This window comes from Bombus fervidus, chromosome 18, assembly GCF_041682495.2.
Source record: "Bombus fervidus isolate BK054 chromosome 18, iyBomFerv1, whole genome shotgun sequence".
Lineage (NCBI taxonomy): Eukaryota > Metazoa > Arthropoda > Insecta > Hymenoptera > Apidae > Bombus > Bombus fervidus.
Genome location: NC_091534.1, coordinates 617,744 through 640,299, shown reverse-complemented (window position 1 = coordinate 640,299; position 22,556 = coordinate 617,744). Strand labels below are relative to the sequence as shown.

At 38.2% G+C, this 22,556-nt stretch overlaps 2 protein-coding genes and 2 long non-coding RNA genes across 4 annotated transcripts in view; 1 reads left to right on the top strand and 3 right to left on the bottom strand.

Annotated features, from left to right (window-relative positions):
* Window positions 1–14,423, bottom strand: part of LOC139996508 (uncharacterized) — a 289,415-nt gene extending 274,992 nt beyond the window's left edge. Inside the window, exon 1 of the long non-coding RNA XR_011802264.1 lies at window positions 14,410–14,423. This is a non-coding gene — a long non-coding RNA (uncharacterized lncRNA). The remainder of the gene's footprint in view (window positions 1–14,409) is intronic.
* Window positions 3,434–4,530, top strand: LOC139996437 (uncharacterized). Its single transcript, XR_011802239.1, has 2 exons — window positions 3,434–4,023; window positions 4,124–4,530. It is a non-coding gene; the product is annotated as an uncharacterized lncRNA (long non-coding RNA).
* Window positions 14,424–18,208: 3,785 nt separating the features above from the next.
* LOC139996690 (putative fatty acyl-CoA reductase CG5065) lies at window positions 18,209–19,845 on the bottom strand. Its single transcript, XM_072021217.1, has 5 exons — window positions 19,594–19,845; window positions 19,198–19,381; window positions 18,737–18,922; window positions 18,398–18,652; window positions 18,209–18,326 (listed from the first exon to the last, which is right to left on the bottom strand). The coding sequence occupies exons 2-5, from the start codon at window positions 19,317–19,319 to the stop codon at window positions 18,209–18,211; spliced, it is 681 nt and encodes a 226-aa protein (XP_071877318.1). The 5' UTR covers window positions 19,320–19,381; window positions 19,594–19,845.
* Window positions 19,846–19,868: 23 nt separating this feature from the next.
* LOC139996689 (putative fatty acyl-CoA reductase CG8306) lies at window positions 19,869–20,782 on the bottom strand. Its single transcript, XM_072021216.2, has 2 exons — window positions 20,362–20,782; window positions 19,869–20,258 (listed from the first exon to the last, which is right to left on the bottom strand). Exons 1-2 carry the CDS (start codon window positions 20,605–20,607, stop codon window positions 19,884–19,886), a joined length of 621 nt encoding a protein of 206 aa, XP_071877317.1. The 5' UTR covers window positions 20,608–20,782; the 3' UTR covers window positions 19,869–19,883.
* Between the last annotated feature and the right edge of the window lie 1,774 nt (window positions 20,783–22,556).

The window sequence follows — 22,556 nt, the reverse complement described above, 5'->3', positions numbered from 1 at the left end:
TCCCCGTGGTACCGCCGGTAACATGCTCGCCACACTAGCGCGGGGATATATCCCCCGGGTGTGCCGACAACGTGAATTAAGGAAAAGAACGAATTTCGAATAAATTCGAATAAATTTAAGAAGGAACTCGTTCCTCGATGGCTTTATGACGACTGGATTTGAAAGGGTTTATAACCTGGATACTTTGGGAACAAAACTTACAGATTACACATTAACTGGCACCTTCGATTCAGGAAACGCTAGAGCCTCGGACGCAGCGCCTCTCAGTCCCGGAGGCACTGTGGCGGATTTTTCCGCTCGGGAAGGGACTACCGTTGACGACCTAGCTACGCCCATGGATATGAATTGGAATTTTAAAATTATGGTGCCGCTGGTGGGGGACAAGGTTGCTTGCCCGGTCTGTGAGAAGAGGGAATTACACTTTTTTTTCATGAATCTGTCTGACTTGGGTAGGCACCTTGATCTTCATCACGTGGATGCTCGCACCCAGTGGGGATGCAGACAATGCGAAAGGAGTTCCCAAAGCTGCACGGGGCTAGGTGCCACTTACCAAAGTGTAGTGGCCCTAATCAAACAAATGAAGAAGCTTATAAATGTGAAACATGCCCCATGAGCTTCGGAACTCAAAGAGGTCTATCCACGCATGAACAGCATGCGCACCCTGCTGTTAGAAATTTAAAAAGAAAAGAGGCAACCTCTATAAATACAAGGAGCTGGACAGATGAAGAGGTTAGCCTCTTAAGAGAGCTAGATGACCTATATAGACTATCGGCATCCGAACGTTGAAATCGCCAAGATCTTAACGACCAAAACGGTCTAACAAATCAAATACAAAAGAAAAAGATTGAGAATGGAGGGCTCTCAAGAAGAGGAAATGGTAGTGACAGAGGGAGGGTGTGATCCCGTTGATCCAGGCAATGCGCCAAATTTTAAAGTGTTGGAACTAGAGTCTATCGACGAGTGGCGGCGTTGCCTGAGTAACGAGATTGAAAAAGATTATGAGGTCCCCCAACCCACACTTCAGTTATACCAAGAACTAAAGAAGTTGTGGGATAATTTTAATGAGCATGAAATGATTTTAGCGGCTACGTTCGACAAATTCGTTGACACGTCTCTATCGAAAGCGTTACTAGCGAATCAAAAAGGTAAGCGCCCAAAAAACAAACAAAAAAAAAAAAAAAAAATAAACGTAAAAACAAAAAGTAGTAGAAATCAAAAAGGCATTGTTATCTATATGCACGTTGCCAAGATATGTTCCGCGAATGCCCAAGGAAGCTCGCGGACGTCGTCGTCAACGACGATCTGGCTTATCTAGCGCCTGTCAGGCAACCTCCTGAAGCGGAGGATGTAAAATCATTGTATAACGAGTTATGGGGAAAAGCGGGTCCATCAGATCCCCCCATACCTCAGGATGTAACTTCAGGAGGACTTATACATGAATATTTTCCTCCTGTAATGGCTGAGGAAATTAGTGACAGGATAAAACGAATAAGAAATAAAACCGCCGGAGGCCCGGATGGTATAGAGAAAAGCAATTTGTTGTTTCCGGGCCTGCCTAAAGTCCTGGCGTTACTTTTTAATGTAATATATTTTACCTGTCACTATCCGGAAAGAAAATAGGACAACACTCGTTCCGAAACCTAACAAAGATTTAAATAAGGCCGAAAACTGGCGGCCTATTACTATTAGCTCGTTATTAAGTCGTATTTTCTCTTCAATTCTTGACAGGAGAGTAAAAAGGGGCATCGTACAAAATATTAGACAGAAGGAAAACGGATGTAAAATTAACACAGAAATTTTCAACACAACCCTCGAACGAAGCAAAAGAGATCGTGGAGGTGTCTTCACTATAGTTGACATCACCAAAGCGTTCGATACGGTGCCCCACTCAGCCATTGCACCTAGCCTGGCAAGGAAAGGTATCCCGGCCCCATTAATTGAAACAATTAACAAAATGTACAGAAGAGTTAAAACTAAAATTAAGACCAGAGATGGAAATGGGGTCGAGATAGAAATCCTTAGGGGAGTTAAGCAGGGCGACCCCCTGTCCCCTACTTTATTCAATCTATGTATGGAACCGCTGCTGGAAGCGGTAGAAGAATCCACGGAAGGGATTAATATTAATAATAATAATAAGATCCCTATATCGGCCTTTGCCGATGACATCGTGCTAATAGTCAAAGACGAAAAGGAAGCTCAGAAGCAATTGACTATGATCCAGGAATATCTGGAGGGCCTCGGGATGAATATCTCTGGGGATAAAAGTCAGACGTTCCAGGTGATCTCAAAGAAGGACACCTGGTACGTGGAAGATAAACTAGCGATAAAGATTAAGAATATTAAAATACCGAACATCGCACCCGAGGATGCCTTCCGATATCTCGGGGCAACAATGGGACCATGGAAAGGCCTTAAGAGTGGGATAATAGTACCCGAATTGATGCGTACTATCAAAAGAGTGAGAAAGTTGTCTTTAAAGCCAGGCCAGAAAATCGAGCTCCTTCAAAAATATATACTCCCTCGTTACATCTTTAACTTGTTAATAAGCCCACCTAACGAGGGAGTTTTAAAGCTATTAGACGGTGAAATCAGGCAAGAGGTCAAGGGGATTCTCCACCTAACTCCCTCAACGGCGACCGGATTTTTCTACGCGCCTAAAGATAGTGGTGGTCTAGGGTTGCCGAGATTTGAGCATTTGGTAAAACTCGGCACCCTGAAAAGTGCAATTAACATTAAAAATTAGAGTGATTCAGCAGCTTCCAGTTTGATTAACGAGGACACGGAGTTGAAGCTCAAAAAGATAGCTAACTCCCTAAGGATTAATTGGCCAGCTACTTCCTTGGACATTGACAAGGCCAAAAGGAGATTAAAATTTGAACATGTTCAACAATGGGCCGACTTGCGAAGTCAAGGCCAAGGTGTGGCTGACTTCGCAAGAGAAAGACTTGGCAATGTGTGACTGAAGGAGCACCACCTGTTAAAGCCATCTCGGTTCATTGACGCCATCAAACTAAGAACGAACACATTCGGCACAAGAGTCGCCATAGAGATTAATACTATGTAACGTTATACGTTATACCGTAATACTATATAATGTTATACGTAATTTCGTGTTACTATGTAACGTTATACGTTATACCTTAACACTATATAACGTTATACGTAATACCGCAATACATTAGCACGTTATACGTTGTTCTTCCGACCAGCCGCAGGGAGACGCGATCGCGTTGAAGCGCATCAACGGGAGTCGTAAATTCCCGTTACGATTATACGAATCGACACCAAGAGCAGGGCGATCCCCTTATTTCTTTTAGGATAATAGGGGTGTTTGGTTTTGAATATAACTGTCTACAGTTATATAATATATATGTAAACTCCTAGAGTTCACGCGGGATAGGGACTTTTTTTGTTCTCCGGGTAGCATGACATTCTTTGTTTCACGGACAGAGCGACCCTCTTATGTTTTACGGACAACCATCTTTGAGAAGCACGCATTTTCCCAAACGAACGGACAGAGAGTAACATTAGAGGCAGACAAGATTACAGAATAGTTATTTAAAACTTTGAAGACTGACGTAGAAAAATCGGTAGCTCAGGACGTTGAAATTCGATTCTCCATTTTCAGGTAAACATTGTACAAAACTTGTTAGTTCTCGTTTATGTAATTCATTGTTATTTATTGTTATAGACGGATATCAATTGTTGTTTATTTTTGTATTTTATCTAATTACGTTCATAATAAAAAAACCGCGATTTTCAGACTTCAGAATCGATCCCTGAATTATCCCAAGAAAAACGATCTTACAAATCTATTTTCATTACGTCATGCCGTTAGAAGTGAAGCTACGTATCGTCATGAACGAGAACGCAAGAGGATAGAAAATGGAATGCATAGAATCCATAAGAAAACCAGAAGATGAAATATGCTATGTCTTCCCCCCAGAATATCAAGCAAGAGACCATCATCCACAGTTATTCAGTTTATCGACAGTGAAGAAAGCCGCAAACAGCTTAACTAAGGTAGGCCATTACAGAAACATTACAATAACGATGGATGATGCAACGGCAGCGTCATACACCGACACAGACCTAAACTTTGTATTCCGAGATATTTACCTAGAAGAAGCAGAAATCATCCCCAGAAGGAAAATAAAGACCGAAACCGAGAAGCCCAGTCTTCAAATAGAAAGATTATTAGAGATTTTCCAGAAACAACACAAGCATGAGGGAGAAGGTACGGACTTTTCTATAAAACAACTTGATGGAACACAGAAAACGACAGATTGGATACTAGAGTAGGAAATTGAATGTGAAAAATACGAAATCCAAGATGATGAAAAAAGAATCAAGAATATAAAGAAATATTTGGGAAAAACAGCAGCAGAATGGTACCAGACAAATCTGCTGAAGGAAGAAGAATACAACTGGGAAAACTGGAAGACGGCATTCCTAAAAGCTTTTAGCAATAAAGGTTGGTCTGCAGTACGATACGCCTATAATTTTAGATATATTTCAGGTTCGTTCGTTGAGTACGCAATAAAAAAAGAACGGTTAATATTGGAAGTAAGGAGGAAAACTTCCGAAGAGACAAGGATAAATTTAATTGTGATTAGATTACCCATATACATTCAAGACAAAATTGATAAAGAAACGGTACAATCAACAAATGACTTAATCGGACATTCGGGGCAATATGAAGATCAGACAAAAAGAAAAAAAATACAAGAAAGTAATGTAAGATTGGACAGAAAGTCAGATCCACCACCCAAGAAACAACCGTGCGTGATTTGTGAAGCACTGAATTTCCCCGGCCGATTTCACCCAATAGAATTATGCAGAAACAAAGACGGAAATGCTCAAAGGAACCACAAACAAGTAAATTCACTAGAATAATTTATATCAGAAAACAAACAGGCATTAACACCAGGTAAGAATGAAAAAAACTAAAACGCCCGGAGAAGCACGAATCACTGATAAAGCTGCGAGTTAGAATCATTGATCAAAAAGAAGTTGAAGGCGTCTACGACACTGGAGCCAATGCAAGCTACATTAATCAAAAGATCATTGACCAAATAAAAGCAGACATAATAAAAGATAAAAGTATATTTAAAACTGTCAGTGATAAGAACATCACGAATAGCCGGGCGAAACTTAGAATGAAAATTAACAAAATAGAAAAAGAAATAGACGTTTATATAATACGCAATGATAACTTCACGTATGATCTTATCCTAGGGTTGGACGCCATAAGGAAGTTCAAATTAAGACATGACGAGAACTTGACTGAGAGTCGGTCAAAAAGTAGGTGACAAAGAGGAAATAATATTTAATAAAAAAGAAGAAAAAAGGAATGATCAGAGAAGAAAGATAAACGTTACCGAATACAGAGAGACGGACAAGCCGATGGACAAGCTAGGACACTTAAATAACCTAAAAAAAAGAGGTATACCTACTCATAGAGAAATAAAAAGACATATTCGCCAAACACAAATTCGATGTGGGAACTAGGAAATCACAAGAGGCTTCCATCAAGCTAACAAAAAACAAATACATATAAAAAAAACCATACAGATGTAGCATTCCAGATCAGAAAGAAATAGAATTCCAGATTACGAAATTACTAGAACACGTAGAGAACCGTAGAGATAGATTGTGTATCGATTTCCGAGAGATAAACAAAATTGTAGTTCCAGAATCACAACCGTTCCCAAGAATCGAAGATATCATAGTCAAAGCAGGAAATTGCCATTTCTTCTCAACGTTTGACATAAACTCAGCGTTTTGGTCAATTCTTATAAAACAGGAGGACCGAGAGAAGACAGCCTGTACAACACAAAATGGACACTGGCAATGGAAATGTCTACCGTTCGGACTGAAAATCTCTCTTGCTATTTTCCAACGAGTGCTGGCAAATACCCTTAAAAGTAACGGATTAGCAGATTTTTGTATTAACTACATTGACGACATCCTGGTCTTCTCCGAAACGTTTGATCAACATATCAAACATATAGAGCAGTTGATGAAAGTCATAAGAAAAGAAGGCTTCCGATTAAAACTAGCCAAACGTAAGTTCGCGAAAAACTCAGTAAAATATCTGGGCCACATTATCGAGAAAGACGGCGTGAGAGTAGGAAAAGATAACCTCAAAGCGATACGCGAATTTAAACGCCCAAGAAACAAGAAAAACGTCAGACAATTACTCGGAAAAATTAATTTTTATTATAAATTCATAGAAGACGCGTGCAAACTCTTGGAACCACTATACAATTTACTGAGAAAAAATACAAAATTTATTTGGAATGAAGAATGTGAAAAGTCATTTAAAAAAATTAAGGAATACCTCTGTTCAAGCCCGATCCTTTCAATATATGACCATAACAAAGAAGTGTTTATTTATACAGATGCAAGTGGAGAGGGTTTAGGAGCGTAGTTTTAAAGCAACCTCGAGACAACGGAATGTTACATCCGGTTGCGTATTTTTCGAGAAAATTGAAACCAACAGAGAGAAAGAAAGCAATCCACCTTGAATGCCTTGCTATTAAAGAGGTGATTCAGTAGTGGCAACATTGGTTAATCGGTAGATATTTCACTGTCCTTCCAGGTCATAAACCGTTAGAATCACCAATCTCATCTCCAATCTCATGCAATTTTTGTAACGGATATCGCGTAATACGGAATTGGAAAAATTTCTTATCGTTGTCAATACCCGAGAGACCAAAACTAGTAAGAGAAAAAAATCGCTGTCTCTATTGTCTGTAAAACACACATTCCGTTTGTTACGTCGGCCGACTCTCTACCTGGACCGGGCCTCGCATCGCGAGCAGGATGGCAACCATATGTCTGCACATCCTTATTGCGTACCCTAAAGAATCTCAAGGACCGACCATAAATCTTAGAAAATTCCAACTGAAGTCTTTCAGATCGAACAAAGATCTTTTCTACGAAAGCATTTTCTAAGATCTCTGGTTTGTGTCCGGAAAACACTTCAAAATTAGTTTTTTCCACGCGTGCGATGCTTCCTACCACCAACTTTCTATCGAGGGCGGCTAAGTCCCCTCCTAGTTCACCAACAATCGTAATGGCCAATAGAAACAATGTCTATTACCCTCACTTTCCTGGGCAAAAACTGTCATCAACGAATCCGATGGTCCCGTGCGTTAGACACACCCTTTCCTAGCTCTCCTCTGACACAGCATCAACAAGTCTACCACGGCTCTACCCTTAAATCAGTCCGTTTCGTAAAGTCTAACTAACTCGTCGAGAGATATCGTCAAGTCGGGTCAAATTTCTGTAACGCATTAACTGTACTCATCGTCAAGTACTTTGTGACATTATCATTGTATCATTGAAGTGACATTTAGTAATTGCGGGAACATTCATTTGAGAAGCATGCACAACTGGATATCACAAAAGAAGTTGGTCACCATTATCAATGGTGTATCAATATGTAGTGTGCTACAGTCGGCAATCAATTAATATCGTATTATATTGGCGTGATCGAGAATCGACTAATTACGAGAAAATTATATTTATACGGATTAATAGTCTCAAACAAGAAGAATAGCGAACAAATATTATATTTCCTGAATGAAAGGACAGAATAATGTTTTTGATCGCTGTATTACTTGATAGAAATCACCAGCACACAATAGAAATTCAACAACTTGGATGAGACATTATGTCATTCGCGTCTACTATGTTACTATCTATCGAATAATAGAATTGTCAGAATTACAGAAATTAGGATTACTAGTGATATCTATTCTATAAGATAAATTTAGTGATGAATATTTAAAGTGAACTTAATGCAGTGGTGTGATAACTAAGTTATAACTAAGACAAATAAATTGGTAATTCACAACTCACAACTAACAATTAAGAACTCAGAACAACTCAGCAACCGATGATTAACCAACTCGCAACTCGCTCTCGACTCAACTGAACTCCTCGCAACTGCACTCCTCGTCAAAGAGATAGCCCATGTGAGCTATCTTTAATTTCTCAAGTTTTTCATTTGTAACATATAGTATGAAAACATTATGAGCTCAGGATATGCGGCTTGCTGGAGATAAATCACAATGTCGTAAATGTTTTTATACAACCAAGAAAGACAATTTAAAACTAAGGTCGAAATGATAGCACACTCCGTTAATATGTTTAGAAATTGCTCAGTAGTTCATGATCTATCAACGAGTAAAGATTACAGTATATATGTAAGATCGCAAATCTTGGGATAATTCAGGGATCGATTCTGAAGTCTGAAAATCGAGATTTTATTATGAAAGTAATTAGATAAAATGCAAAAATAAACAACAATTGATATCCGTCTATAACAATAAATAACAATAAATTACATAAACGAGAAATAACAAGTTCTGTACAATGTTTACCTGAAAATCGATTCTCGATTTTCAACGTTCTGAGCTACCGATCTTTCTCCGTCAGTCTTCAAAATTTTAAATAACTATTTTGTAACCTTATCTGCCTCTAATGTTACTCTCTGTCCGTCCGTTTGGGAAATGAGTGCCTCTCAAAAAATGGTTGTCCGTAAAACATAAGAGGGGCGCTCTGTCCGTGAAACAAAGAATGTCGTGCTACCCGTAAAACAAAAAGAGTCCCTATCCCACGTGAACTCTAGGGATTTTACATATATATTATATAAATTTGTAAGTATGGGACGCGGAAAAAAATTAAAAACGAGTTTGAAAAAAAGCAAATTCTAGAAGTAAACCAGCAACAGTTATCAGTAGCAAAAATATCGAAAGTAATAATAAGAAGTCGTAAAATAGTACACAATTTCTTAAAAAATGTTGAAGATTATAGCAAAAAGAAAAGTACTGGTCGGCCGTCATCGTTATCCGATCGTGATAAGCGAGCAATTTTGCGTGTAGCTTCCAACTCGCAGTTAACAAAGAAGCAAATAACGGAGAAATGTAGTGTTAGTGCCAGTGTTTCAAGTGTTCGTCGAGTTTCTACTATCCTGCAAAAATATCAAGGGGCTAAAGTTGAAAAAGAAACCTTCGTTAACAACGAAACACAAAGTAGAACGTTTACGCTTTGTAAACGAAAGAACGCATTGGAAAAAGAGATGGAGAAGGGTACTATTTTCAAACGAGAAAGATTTAACTTGGATGGTCTTCATGGGTTCCAATATTATTTTCATGACACAAGGAAAGAGACAATGTCGGCAATTCGACGACAAATGAGAGGAGGCAGCGTGATGGTTTGGGCCGACATCAGTTATTTCGGCAAAATAAGTATCAAGTTCATCGTTCGGAGAATGAATAGTGTCCGACACATAAATATAATCGAAGAACAAATAAATAATCATGCAAAACGCATTTCTGGATCTGATTACATCTTTCAACGAGATAATGCACCTGTACACGCATCAAGATTGGTCCAACCATACTTTAATGAAAATAATATATCTATTTTGCCGTGGCCTGCACGCTCCCCGGACCTTAATGTTATTGAAAATTGCTAGGCAAAACTTGTTCACGGCGTATAATAGAAAGCAGTATCAACACGTATAACAATTGTAAAATGCAATTGTACGCGAATGGGATATGTTCAGTCAAAATTACATCTAGAAACTATATAAATCGATACCAAACGTACAATAGAAGTAATAGAAAACAAAGGGAGATGTACCCATTATTAAATAAGTATATACGTTTGATAAGTAATTATTGTTAGTTACAATTTATGTTGATTATTATTTTCTTATTGTACATGTGCTATCATTTTGTTCTTAAAATTATTTTCAACGAACCGCATATTCTGAGCTCATAATATTTTGATATTATACGTTACAGACGAAAAACTTTACACGCGTCATTAAGAAATTAAAGATAGCACATCTGGGCTATCTGTTCGACGAGGAGTATAGACTCTCAATTAATAGACGTTTTCCCTCAAGCACCCCTTTGTCCCCTTTTCATGCGCCCGCCACGCACGTGTTCCATGACTGTTCGCGATCATGGTCATGTACACCTTCTTCCGAGTAACTATCTGACTGAAGAACCGAGGACACGATGGACCGCTTGGCCCATTGAAGTTTCCCGATCATTTCGGCCTGTCGGCGTAAATACGCTTTCTCCCAATACTGTATATATTTCGTCGGGTCTTTCTTAGACACTCTTTCGACGATATTACAGAATTATACAATTAAATTATTTTAATAATACAAAACCTGGAGTTATTCCTTTCCTTTCTTCGAGCACAGAATTCAATGCAAGAAAATGAGTATAGGTTTAGGTATTATAATTCGTGACGCATGTTCAGAATTATGGTTAATAAACATCATGAATTATATATATGTAATTATAAATAGTACACATATTTTATACACTTCACTCTACTCCTTTTATTTTTATCACTCAGTAGAACTTCCATTTGTTTTTGTTTGAATGTCTATTACAAAACATTACGTACATTTTCTTTGATTATATATTTTGCAATTTGATATGTATCTCTTTCTAATCCATTTAATTTCATTTCAGCGTTTTGTTTTCTTTCCTTCTTTTCTTCTGCTACTCATGTTAATCGTTAATATCTGTTACGACCGTTCGCGGAGAGACGCGGTCGCGAGGAAAACGCATCAGCGAGAGGCGTAAATTTTCGCTACGATTCGTATAATCGACGCCGCGAATTAGTCGTTCCCCTGTTTCGGTTAAGATAACAGAGGTAGTTTAATGAATTTAACACTGTATTAACAGGTTAATATAGCTTGTATATTTAACAATAACGAATATAATAACAATAACGTCACAAATTATTTAGCGATAAATACAATTAATGCGTTACAGAAATTCGACCCGACTTTACGATATCTTTCGATGAATTCGTTAGACTTAGCAACTTTACTTTTATTCGTCAGACCTCTCGATGTATGCTGTTCGAATCTTCAAATGAGACTGATTGCCCTTCGATCATTTCTTTGTCTTCTCTGGGAGAGGACCCCCACGTTTCTGGAACTCGCGGCTTTGTGACAACTATACGCTTGTCACGTAATTTTATATGATAACAGATTAGTTCAGTAAACGGCTGGCTTTATTAGTAGCACAGTTAGGTTTTCCGTACAAAAGGATTACAAGAACTGTCCGGACCCGTCTCGTACCATCAAGGAGGAAGCTCGGTGTGGGTGTGCCCTTTTGAACTTGGAACGCGGATTCGTCGTCCACACTTTTCGGTAGAAAAGTGAGGGTAACGATCCGCGATGCCCATTGGTTAATAAATGAAACTGTGAAGACAAAGAAAAGCAGATGTGGCTCGTGGGCATCCTTATTCATGGAAAGGTCTGTTATCTCGCCAGATACCCGCTTTCTCCGTAATAGGTAAGAGCGTACAACAAACATAAGGACTATCCGTAAACCGAAAATATTTATATGAAGAGAAATGAAACTGAACAGATTCGGTTTATGGTATCTCCTTAGGCTTGTTGCGGGTCAGTGTAACAATGTGTAGGTGTTGGCGCTCAGACTATGAGGAACCTCGCAAGGACCATCGCGTCTGGCGTAACACGTGCCAAGCAGAAATTCGATCCGTGACACGCTCGTCGCTACATTCTATATTATCCATCGGGCAGATAAGACGATCTGTCTGTCACACTGTAGTACCGCGAGCGACGATTAGGAATATGGCCTATAGTAAGCCTCGTGGCGTAACAATATCTTTCATTTGACATTTGAAAAAAATACAAATTATTGAGAAAACTTTAATTTTTACCATTGTGTAACAAAAATTAGCAAGGACATTAATGAGGGGTGGAGACGTAAATCTAGAAGAAAGTCTTGTGGGAGGAAAAGCTGGTTTTTAAATAAATCCAATAGAAAAAAGAACATATTGATGTGAATAAACGAATAAAGTAAAGTATTTACAGACTTCCAAATGAGATCAAACTGCATCCGGCAACAGAGAATGAGGGAGCATTTCTACCACTCGTTCTGTCGTTTGCTAACTTGTGAGATTTCTGTCTAGATGTACAACATAATGATACAGTAGATATGATAAAATAAGTAATGTAAAATGAAGCAATAATTGATACAATGTTAGAATATTTTATGAGTTTGGTGAGTGTGACTGAGAGCCTTATAAATCATTGCATAATCGATTGCAATGCATTAACATTGTTCTACGAGAAAGTAAGTAAATATGCAGAGGAAAAGAGGAAGAGAGAGAGAGAGAGAGAGAGAGAGAGAGAGATAAAGAGAGAGAGAGAGAGAGAGAAAGAGAAAGAAACATCATTTTTCAAAGAAGAAAAGACAATACTTCAATCACTAAACAAAGGTATGTTGTTTTTGAACGTAAAACACGAAGAAACGAAGTTAAAATGCATTAACGTCACGTTTATAGTGAGTCGATGCAAATATTTGCATCCTCATCATCACCAACGATGGTGTCACACACTCAAGAAGACCATCCGCTCAGTAACCAGATAGACCGAACACCCTGCATACCACATCTGTTAAAATAATAACTAAAGAGGCCCCTCCAAAGGGACTAGACCCTCGGTAGAAGGACCTTCCTAAACCAGCGCTAAAACAGTCCGTCGTAGCATCTCGAAGCAGTCCATTCTAACATTCAGAACTACAATGTTGTAACCGTCACTCTGTTGGATTTCTGCAATAAATCTCATTATCGCATACGAAGTTCTATTTTCTTCGCCCTATTCGTGAAAGAATCATCTCGTTCGAACCGCGATCCGTTAATTTCGCAATCTTTTGTGTCTCCGACGTGACAATGGCGATGGCAGCACGTATATCGCATCTGACGAAAGGCTGCTTTAAGTATCTTGAGATCGGCATCAAAGTTCGTAAAATTTTTTTAATTGTCTGTTGGAGGCAATCGTGGACTGGAGATACCTTTTAACATGTACATGTGGAAAGAACTGATGCGAACGAAAAGCCGAGGATCGATGTGTAGAAGTAGTATCATAAAATTGGAGATCCTCTTACCAGGATGAAATAAAAGTTATCAAATTATCGAACGACATTACATCTATATTTGTTACTGAAAGTGCTATGAATATAAGATTTGAATTCGAATATTGTATGAATCATATATACTCACGGCAATTCGAACATGTTTCCGTAATTAACGATAAATATGTGAAATTCGTTGAAATTGTGCAAAACGCGAATACGAAGGACTGTACGTGTTGTACATAAAACAAACGAGGAATGACAACAGTTTCGAACAGCGCTTCCTGATATATCGCGAATTGCTAATTATAAGTTATTAACTTTAAGTCTAGGTTTTATAGTTTATATATTTTATACGATTTTTTATACGAATTTTTTTGAATACATTCCTTCCTCCTGTTCTTCTACGATTTCATGGAAAGGGTATAAATGAATCATATGAAGGAACAGGATAGGTCAAGTTACATAAAATATATAACGCGTAAAAGATGTTCATTCGAAATATTATGCAACATGCGTAGAAGGTGTTGCTTCAAAATGCAGTCAGGCTCTTTGATAAAAAATATCATAAGACGCGAAGACATTCCTACGAAACGCTGTGCGGTATGCGTGACATTCTTCGGTAGCCTATTGTGTTCCATAGAATGAGGAGGGTTACAGGGGAAACGATTTCATAGTGCTTATTTCATACGGTCTAGAGAAGTTCCTTATCTGGTGAAATGGTTATAACCTCACCTTCCCTTATTAAATATGTATAAGGAACAAAGTATGTTATGCTATATTAACGCCCTCCCCTGGTTCCTCTCGATTGACCTAAATTCTTGGACAAACACGTGCTATTCGCGGGCAAGGAAATTCTGCAAGAAACACAAACATATACATTATTATAATTTTCTTATATAGCCATTGTAATTTTCATACGGTATTAAAATAAATGATATTTAAAATAATTTAAAATGTTCAACATGCTCGTTACATTTCTCCAGCTAACTTACTTTTCCTTGCTATTATTTCCTTCATTGTTTCCTTCCTTGCTCTTGTCCACGCATAGCCATCTTTTTGGTTCTTTTTCAATTTCAACTTCTCTGCATTCTTCTATGCGGTATTCCATCGTTTCTTCCGTTCGTCCAAACAATTTAGTTACAATCTAGTGCCACACAGATTATTCTCCTTTGATTTTATACAGAGGTTATTGTTTTTTTCTTTATTACCGCATCTGAATCTCGCTATCACCGCTTGATCCCTTCCTCCTTCAGACAATCTGCTCTGCTTCCCCTCTTAATCCTTTGTACTTTCCGTTTCTTTTATTATCCTTTTATATTGTGTCTGTATTTGCCCTGCCCTGTCCACCTGTACTAGGGCTTCTTCCACGTTCTTCTCTATCCGATATCCTAAATTCTCTTACGTTTATGCCCTTTTCTGAATAATATCTCTTTCCTCTTTCCAGCATTTGGGGATTATATTATTTGTATCGTTTGACTTTTATTTTTCTTCGTACCTTACGTCTCTTCTGCCCGCTGCGATTCTTAACTTGTCCACTTTATTTTCTCCATCGCTACGTGCAAGAATATGATAAAATCTTTCCTTAAGACCCTCTTTATATTTTTCCGTTTATAACTTTTCTAACTTTTCCGATTCTTCCCATCCCCATATGTCTGCTATGTGATGTTTTTCACCAATTGCCGAAAATCATCGTCTTTTTCCAGGTTATTTTTAAATCTCCTCTCCTCTATTCCTCGTGTCTGTTTCATAGCTGTCACAGCCTTCTTCACCATCTCACTCAAATGCTTTATTTTGAGTCCGTTTTTTTTTTGCAGAATGTGTTCTAAATAAATATTTATTAATAAATACTGTCTTCTACTTTTTCCTCTACTTTCACTCCATCGCCCTAATTCCCTTTTCCCCTTTTCCTTTGGCTTCTTTCTTCCGTAAGTACTTTCGACTTTCTCATGTTTAATATTAAACCTTTTCCTTTATGGAAGGTCGCTACAAAGTCGATAAACAACACGCACAGCTTCTCCCGCCTTTTCTTAATTTCTCTGTTTATCACGTAATTCGGGATAAAGGTATTCTTTCGCGTCTAGAGTCTGCTTGCATAATTTTCTTCTGTTCCAGTTCCGCATTTAATCTGTTTTCAAGAGCCATCGCATATATCTTGCATGTCATACTTAGTGACGTTATCCCTGTGTAATTCTTTGTACTGTCTCCGTCTCCTGGTTCAAATGTAGGGCTAATAAAACCTTCTTTCCATCCTTCTAGTAATCCTTCATTCATCAACTCTGTAATTTCTGTTAGTGCTTTTCTACCACCATGCAACTATACTTCGTATACTGCATATATGATATACCTCATTTTCCGTGTCATCTGTTCCTATCACCTTTCCTTTCTTTAATTTCTTTGTTTGGATTCTTACTTCCTATTCAGTTATGATACCTCCTTGCTACCAGTTCCCTCTCATTCTTGCATTCCGTTCTTTCTGCCTGCTTCCTTCTTCTCCCCCTAGTAACTCCATAAAAATTTTCTCTTTTCCTGCAGGGTAGTTCTATCTGTTATTTCTATCTCTACTTTCTCTTTTCTTATTGATATATGTTTGTACCTTTTATTTGCACTGTTTTTTCCTCCATCTTTTTTACTGCTTATTCTTCTTTTCTTTTCTTATCTTGTTCTCTTCTCTTCTTTTCTTATCTTGTTCTCTTCTCTTCTGACTGAAAATTTCTGTGCGTTGGTAGAAATCGGTGAAATATATCGGATTTCGCCACTGAGAAAATGCCAGTTTCTTGAATCGGCTCGGAAGAGCAAGTGTCGAAGAATTTTTATTTGCGTACAGTATGGTATATCGCAGCAATATGGTAACAGAGAGTGTATTTTCGTCCAGTCGCGGGGAGACGCGATCGCTTGATGTAGCGCGTCAATGGGAGTCGTAAATTCCCGTTACGATTGCACGAATCGACACCACGAGCAGGGCGATCCCCTTATTTCTTTTGGGATAATAGGGGTGATTGGTTTTTAATATAACTGGAATCCACAGTTATATTATATATAGATATTTATTTACACTAGTCTACAATAATTATTGCGTCGACAGAAATTGTTTAACTTCGTCGTGTCGGAAAGCATAGTAATTGACTAATCCGAAGATTGATCGATTTGATGGATAGAACGCCGAGAACTTGACCTTTGATATGTATCGATGTTCGTTGAATTCGCGATTTTATCCGTTAGGGTTTAAGATGTATGCGATACGATTTCTGAAGAAAGACTAACTGCCCTAGGATAAATTTCTTGTCCTCCGCGCTCGGATCATACCACCGCTCGCGCCGATGATCACGCAGGCCGACTACTTTGTTAGAAATAACGGTCCGAAATCGACGGTTCCAGAATTCGCTGCCTGCTGACAATTATGCGCTTGTCACGTAAAATAATAAAAAAAAAGGAAGGAAAAATCGAAGACGTAAAATAAAAGATAAAAAAACGAAAATAAAGAAATACAAAGACAGAATTTATTTCTTCACACTTGGTTTACACTTGACTTCCGAACTCTAGGAGCGACTTTTTAAGACTGAAGCTCTTACAATTCCACCTTTAAAAATTGACTTGTTTCTTTCTTTGTCATCCCTCAATATCCCCGCTATCCACGCGTTTGTTAGCCGTTCTCGAATATTCGGCGAAAGGATCGTTGGGATATTGAGGGTTCATTGAGCACTTCGCCTCGCCGACATACACTGTCGCCGAGTGCGGCCGCATCTTTATTTCTATCATCAGCCCATCGGTTCCGAAGCGCGGCCCGGTCTCTGATGTAGGTCGAGGTGTAGTTGATGTTACACGCTCGTCGATACATTGTATGCCCCGTCGGGAAGATGAGACGATTCGTGTATGACGCTAGAGGATCGCGAGAGACGGTTAGAAACACGATCCATATCAAGCTTCGCGACGTAACAGAGAGGAATTTCATCTCTGGCGGTAGGTTTTATAGGCGAGGGAAAAGCTCGTTTACTTCAGCGGAAGATTGTGTCGAAATGTGACAATGACTCATATCTTAGTCCCTGACATTCGTTCACCCACCGCTGTGCTGATTTCGGCTTCAGGGCACGCTCTCTCGATAAATTTAATCGGTGGGAAATAAGTACAAATCCAGAGCAGCGCTTTTTCTCTTCCCTTGCTTCCATTTTCCTTTTGCCATCACTCCTCCAATCCTACTTTTATTCTCTTAATACTTGTTACTCTTTTTTAGTGTCGCCTCTTTTATTTTTCGTATCGTTTATTCCACCATTTCGCTTGTTCTGCTCGGCGAGTGGAATTTCCTCTATCGTCGTCGCCAGCACCTCCGCATGGGTCTTCTTCGATTCCTTACTGAACGTCAGTGTCACTGCTGACAACCTTCTCTCCCATCTCTCCGACTGCGGACTGCTGATCGACTGAATCACGGCCGTCTTTCTCCTGCCTCACCGTTGGTCCGTTTTTCTTTTTCTTTTTCCTCCTTCTCTTCCCATCCACAGGTAAGCACTGTTAGGTCGCCACCTCCTTTCTGGCCCATGGTTCTTCGACCGCCTTAGCGACGGGCAGATGGATCCATTTGCACACGTGGCTGTTACCTTTACTATTTCCTCTGCTCGGCTTCGATGGCCACTTCTACAGAGGCCAATTCTTCTGGCAGCTTCGAACCGCTGTCTATGGCTCTCCTCTCCTTGACTCTCGATATCCTTAAGGAGAACGACGTCATCGAAGGGAGGAATTCTTCGTCCTCCGATGGTATCCCCCTCCTTGAAACTCCCACTGAGGCTACAACAGTGTCAGCAGTTCCCTCTGTCTTCGCCGGGATCCGAGAACGAAATATCGATTTCTCAAAGATAAATTATTGTTGTTATCGTATGATTTTCTCTTAAGTTTTGTTTGGTGGAAGATAAAAGAAGTTTTTATCATCATACGGAAAAATAATTATTTTCAGTGAGCAGATTTAATATGCAAACTATTATATAATATATTAACTACTATATAATTATTTTGTCGTTTAGCATTACATAAACACATGTCGTACAATATTTATGTAGGAATGATCACTAAACATACACTTATGATGATGTATGAGCGTTTGCAAATGTTATTATACTACAAACATCGAGGAGTAAAGAAATCGTCATGTATGAATTATTTACAAATCAGAAACTGTGTGTATATAAATATATACATCCTTACTTAGCAACGTCATAAATGAATTTATTTAGAAATGACACGAGTGAAAAGACAAAATGAAACGGATAATGAGGCCCTTCTTTATAAAATTATTCAAAATTGTTCAAAAATAAAAAACGTTGAAATACACAGTACACAGAACATAATATTATCCATAACAAAATTATTACACTGGATATTTTGGTGATCTGATGTATCCAGTACAACCTGAAATAACCGAAAATACATGTATTCATATTAGTTCTCACTTTTTTATACTAAGGTACTCTTATACGCACCTTGATAACCGTTGTCGGGCTACTGACTTAAAGTCTTCTTTCAGAATAAATTTCCTAATTCCGATCAGGTAAATTGCAACATACTTCTCCCAATTCATATTCCGTAAATTTACCTTAACCATATCGGTGTCGTTCAACAATTTCACCTTCCTCGCCAAGTCGGAACAGTTATCCCTTTGGAACGTCCATTCGTGCGTGGTGAAATATGTTATCGATGTGAACAGCTTATTGCCATTTTTGAGAAGTTTCATCATTCTGAAATATCACTTTTAATTATTGTTATAGATAAAGGCAAGAATTATCCCAGAAAAGTTGTTCGAGAATCGATGGAATACTCACGTTGGTTTACTACCTCGGAGTCTTAAAAATGTATCTATGACGAACGCAGGCAAAACATGCGGAATTACACTCCGAACTTCGTAAATATATCTATTAGCTATCATTGGACAACCCGGATACCATAGCGTATCCTTCAGTGGCGCTTCTATGCTACATTTCACCATGGCATCTTTCATCTGACCCCATCTTGCCAATTGAAACAATTACATTTGTACAATTAATTGAATCACGCTTAAAGTAAAGTTTATTACTATCCGATTGTTTCAGGAAATATTATGCAATTTAAATAAATATTATATTATATCACTATTTTTCTAAATTAACGTCAATACAGCAAATATACGTTTGTATTTTACGTTTGTTTGCACTTCAATTGTCCACGTTATTTAAATAAACTGAAACTTTTGAAATTCTCTGAAAATCGAATTACATTAGTTGAACAAATTTGTAATAAATATTACCTATAAGAGCAAGCGTTACTCGTGCAGTTGTAAACTTTAACTTCACAATCACGATGTAACGTGACATGCCATGCAGTACATATTATAGTGTCGATTACAAAATCGACAGGAACTAAGTCCATTCTTGCATCTCTCACACCTGGTATCGCTGTTGCACATCCTCTGCCGATTAGCAGAAAGGCACCTGGTAACATTAAATTGGTTTAGAAACTATTTGTGTTTCTCGATTACCAGAAATATGGCGTTAAATAGATAAGAATGAAGTTTCAACATTGTGAGGAATGACAAATTTAAATTGTAATAATCATGATCTAGTGGAAAGCCTTTCATTTATCCACTTTTGGGAAATGTAAGGAGTATTGAACAATTACTATTGAAAAAGATCTATGACAGTACCTGTAAATCCAGAAGTACCCTGTATCCAACCAGGACATGGTTCTTCCAAAGAGGCACCAATTATGCTTGGCCGCACTATCGCAACTGGCACATCTTTGCACTTGTTTGCTACAATCTGCTCTGCTAAATTCTTACTGAACGTGTATGTGTTTGGATCAGTTTTTAAAACCTCTTTTTCTGTTTGATCGGTGGACGTTTTGTCTAACTTGTCGCAGATATCAATCACCTCCGAAGGTTTCAAACTCGTGCTGCAAAATCAATAATAAGTGAACATATTCTTCACGCTACAATTATAAACATAATATTCGTAAACGACGGAACAGCGTTTGCGTATAACTTATCCTCATGTATAAACTTTTTCCCCCATTTTCATGTAGATTCGCATTATTATAAGCCGTGCTAACGTGGACGAAGCTAATCGGATGCCTCAGTTCTTTCCAAAGCTCGATGACACGAGCAGTACCTTTGGTATTCACATTAACAGCCACGTGCAACGGCTCGTTGAATCTCACAGTGGCCGCGGCGTGAAACACTATGTTTATTTTCTCTAACAACAGATTTCTATCTTCTCGCGAAATACCTAAATCTGGCAGACTCATGTCACCTCTCACGGGATAAACTCGGCTCAAAAGTGAGAGGTTCTTTGCTTTGACGCCATCGTAAATCTGAAAACGAAAAGATACAAGCTCAATTCCAGAAAAGAAAGTTAATCAATTTGACTCCTGACAGGCTGAAGCAATGAAAGAAACAAGAATTATATTTACGAACGGGATCATCTATGAGCTTCTTAAATCGTTGTTCTAACGTTTCGTTAGTTTTTGGGCGAATTAGTATAAAGATGGCAGCGATGCGCGGACACACGCGCATCAGTTTTTCCAATAGACCGACTCCCACGAATCCGGTTGCTCCAGTCACAAGGATTCCACTACCGGCATAGAATTCCTCGAGCGAATTTCTCTTATTCAATCCTTCATTGGTCCCATTTTCATTCGTTTCTTTATTGATTGTATCCATGTTTCAGGATCTTTCAGTTCCAATGTTTGCCATAAATGAGCATTCCCGACAAACAGTAAGTGGAAATATTTTTTAAATAATATACCATATTGGTTATAGTTGAGATCTTTATATATATTACCTTCTAAAGAAATCTACGTAATTCAACAATTATGGTTTCGTTTTCCATGAATCGAATAATTGCGTTAAGTCAACGATGCTTCTGTCACACACTCAAGAAAACCATCCGCTTAGTAACCAGATAGACCGAACACCCTGCATGCCGCATCTGTTGAAACAATAGACTAACGAGACCCCCTCCAAAGGGACTAAGTCCTCGGTGGAGGGACCTTCCCAAACCGACGAAAAGACAGTCTGTCGTAGCATCTCGAAGCTATCTGTTGTAACATTCTAAACCACGCTGTTGTAACCGTCACTCTGTTGGATTTCTGCAATAAATCTCATTTTCCCAAATCAAGTTTTATTTCCTTCACCCTATTCGTGAAAGAATCGTTCGTTCGTGCCGCGACGCGAGTACATCACCGGCGATTTGTTAATTTCGCGATCTTTTGTGTCTCCGACGTGACACTTCCAGTGTAATGTACAAATATTTTTCTACATGGGGAAGTTGTGCATCAAAAAAAAAAAAAAAAGGGGGGGGGAAGTTAAAAGAGCTATGCGACGCAGTAAATGCAATTTTTCATGTGGTTGTTCATTAATTTGTATTATTTCATATTACTTTATAGAACGATATCTTAATTAATATTTCGAGTCTAAGTTTAAACAATCCTTATGAAGTTTCATTTGGCGTCTTCATTATTTATTTTATGTGTATGCTTGTGAATATTATAACATACATTGGTCAGTAATTTGTGTGGAAGATGTGTGTGGTTCATGCGAGACAGCGTTCGCCCACGTTTAGTAGTTCCTCGAGAATACTTAATGCGTATATGATTTTTCTGTCACCACCCGTGAACGCGTGTGTATGAAAAATCTGTATAAACATATTTTATATGTTCTCTTCATTCATTAATTATTTATAGAGGCAAAAGGAGGCAAATTTCCGATATTTTCATTTTATTTTAGCTTCAAGATTCTGCAACCAAACACCCTGTATAAATACAACCCTCTCCCGATTTTTTCGATCATCCATTATGCGATTATCCTAATACCGGAACAATCTATTATCCCAACCTAATATTTCCTAATAGCGGATGCCTCTTCTGTTTGAAATATGTACTATATACATATTTTATTAGCGTTCATGTACAATGTATTCTAATGTATTCTTTCCATCATTCGGTTCAGTGAATTCTGATTATAAAATTTTTGTATGAAACTAATAGTGCTCTAGCTATCGGAGCAAAACGAAACAAAAACTCGAAAGTGGTGTAAATGCAATAGAATTAACAAATATACATAGTGTTGGGAAAAGCCACAATCAGAGACGTATCTATTGATGTGATGAACTGGCTTCCCTGTGAAACAGCAAATGAAATGGCAATGAAGAGGTGCCTTGTCATGATGAACCGCGCGTGGCATTCGAGAAATGGATTCAATAACTCACAGTATAAAAAGAATGTAGCTGTTTGCAATTAATTATGTTGAAAGAATTATGTGACTTAACAGGCAAGAAGATATGAAATCCACAGATATTTAAAGGAACTGTTAATCAATCTTAAAATCTGTATTTGAATAAATGAAATTACATATGAAAGCGATTATTCCAATACCCGAACAATTTTGTCCCCCTGTTAGTTTTGATAGGGGGCTCTACTGTATTTTAGGTTATCTGGTTGAAATTTGATTGCCACAGGAAACTGATGAACGTGATAATGTAAATGAGAACAGCGGTAAATGAAATCAACCACAACACTTAACATTTTTACATGTTATATGCCATATATTATATCTATATTTTTATTATAATTTTCATATATCCTGTAATTTTATTATGTACGTATGTATGT